At 36.8% G+C, this 2,238-nt stretch overlaps 1 protein-coding gene across 1 annotated transcript; it reads left to right on the top strand.

Annotated features, from left to right (window-relative positions):
* Positions 1-10: 10 nt before the first annotated feature.
* On the top strand, positions 11-955 carry LOC110289480 (olfactory receptor 4F3/4F16/4F29-like). Its single transcript, XM_021155696.1, has one exon. It carries the CDS (start codon positions 11-13, stop codon positions 953-955), a length of 945 nt encoding a protein of 314 aa, XP_021011355.1.
* Positions 956-2,238: the final 1,283 nt, after the last annotated feature.

Genomic DNA, 2,238 nt, shown 5'->3' with positions numbered 1-2,238 from the left:
ACTGACATACATGCTAATGGGGGGAGCAAACCTCTCTGTGGTATCAGAGTTTGTATTTCTTGGACTCACCAACTCCTGGGACATCCAGCTTCTTCTCTTTGTGTTCTCCTCTGTGTTTTATGTGGCAAGCATGATGGGAAACTCACTCATCATTTTTACTGTGGCTTCAGACCCTCACTTACACACTCCAATGTACTTTCTGTTGGCTAACCTCTCCTTCATTGACTTAGGTGTTTCTTCTGTTACCTCACCCAAGATGATTTATGATCTGTTCAGAAAGCACAAAGTCATCTCCTTTACAGGTTGTGTTATTCAGATCTTCTCCATCCATGTTATTGGTGGTGTGGAGATGGTTTTACTCATTGCCATGGCTTTTGATAGATATGTAGCCATATGTAAACCTCTCCATTACCTGACCATTTTGAGCCCAAGAATGTGTCTCTTCTTTGTAGTTATTGCTTGGATAGTTGGACTTATACACTCTCTGGTTCAGCTGGTTTTTGTCATAAACTTGCCTTTTTGTGGACCAAATGTGTTGGACAGCTTCTACTGTGACCTTCCCCGGTTCATCAACCTTGCTTGTGTAGATACTCATAAACTAGAATTCATGGTCACAGCCAACAGTGGATTCATCTCTGTGGGCTCCTTCTTCATATTGATAATTTCATATATTGTCATCATAATATCTGTACAAAAGCACTCTTCAGGCGGTTTCTCTAAAGCCCTGTCCACACTTTCAGCTCATATCTCAGTAGTGGTTTTATTCTTTGGTCCTTTGATATTTGTGTATACATGGACTTCTCCCTCCATACATCTGGATAAATTTCTGGCCATATTTGATGCAGTCATCACTCCTTTTCTGAATCCTGTGATCTATACATTCAGGAATCAAGAAATGAAGATGGCAATGAAGAGAGTGTTCAAACAGCTACTGAGTTATAGAAAGATATCTTAAGTGCTTGCCTTGTGAATATAAAGTGTATTTTCACTATTCTCAGTGGAAAAACTGCCTTTCTACACCCTGTCTATATACATTAATATTTAATCTATTTTCTTCTGTTTAGGAGGGTGAGACAATCACTTCCAAAAATAGAAAAAAGTCACAGGTATTTACAAAGTAAATATTATAATAATACTGAGCCTCAATTCCCAAGGAATTTTTTTCATGTCTAAGTACAGGGGAATGCCAGGGCCAAGAAGTGGGAGTGTGTGGTGTGTGTGTGTGGGGGAGAAGAGTGGGAGGGGAGGACATGGAGGGCTTTTGGGATAACATTGGAAATGTAAATGAAGAAAATACCTAATAAAAAAAGGAATAAAATTGGATATAAAAAGCCAGAAGTCTACAACAAGACATTTAAAACAGACAAAATAATGTTAAAAAAATCACTTATAGTAATTCTGGAAGTACTTCCTGGGAATACTTGTCTGTCTTTTAACCATATTTTTTATCCTTAAGAATTTCACACATATATTCAAGGAAATATGTTCTTATCTATTCCTTAATTGTTCCCTTTCCACTCTCAAAGGGGTTTCCCTCCCAACTTCATTTCTTTTTTCTTTTTTTTTTTTGATAATTTACTAAATTTTGTTTGTTCTTCACATATGTATGGGTGTAGAACCATCCAAAATAGTATGAGAAACCACCCACTGGGACCATTCTTTAAAAGATATTTCTAATTTCTCTAGGAGCTATCAACTGTCAATATCTTCTCAGTAAGGAATGAGGCCTGAAAAACATGCCTTCAATCTATTTTTGAAGTTTGGTTTGCTGACTCTTGGGTTCAACATGTCCAAGTAACTACATGTGGCTAGAGTTTATGATTATGACAGTTTTGCAATGTTCAGAAAACTCCATTGTACTCTTAATCTTTTGATTTACATTCTTTCAGCTTCTTCCTCTACAATCTTCTTTGAGCTTTGGGTTGTGGATATTGATAATGCTGCTCCATTTAAGACTGATCTTTTGTCTTTATTCTACCACTTTGACCAACTATGCATCTCAGATTTGCTTTTGCCCACTGCAAAGAAAAGCTTCTCTGACCATGTCTATGGATATAAAAGTAACTATTTAGAAGTTAATGTGAAAGCAGAAGCATGGAGTGAAATAAAGTAGGAAGCTGTAGTGTATAACTCACGAGCTCCCCAGGCTTGAGCTTCTGATGAAGATTATTCTATCATGCATGGATGTAAATTATTTTCTTTCTTTCTTTCTTTCTTTCTTTCTTTCTTTCTTTCTTT

The sequence above is a fragment of the Mus caroli genome, chromosome 2 (assembly GCF_900094665.2).
Source record: "Mus caroli chromosome 2, CAROLI_EIJ_v1.1, whole genome shotgun sequence".
Classification (NCBI taxonomy): Eukaryota; Metazoa; Chordata; class Mammalia; order Rodentia; family Muridae; genus Mus; species Mus caroli.
The sequence above is the reverse complement of the archived record's forward strand: the minus strand, read 5'-3'. Positions and strand labels throughout refer to the sequence as shown.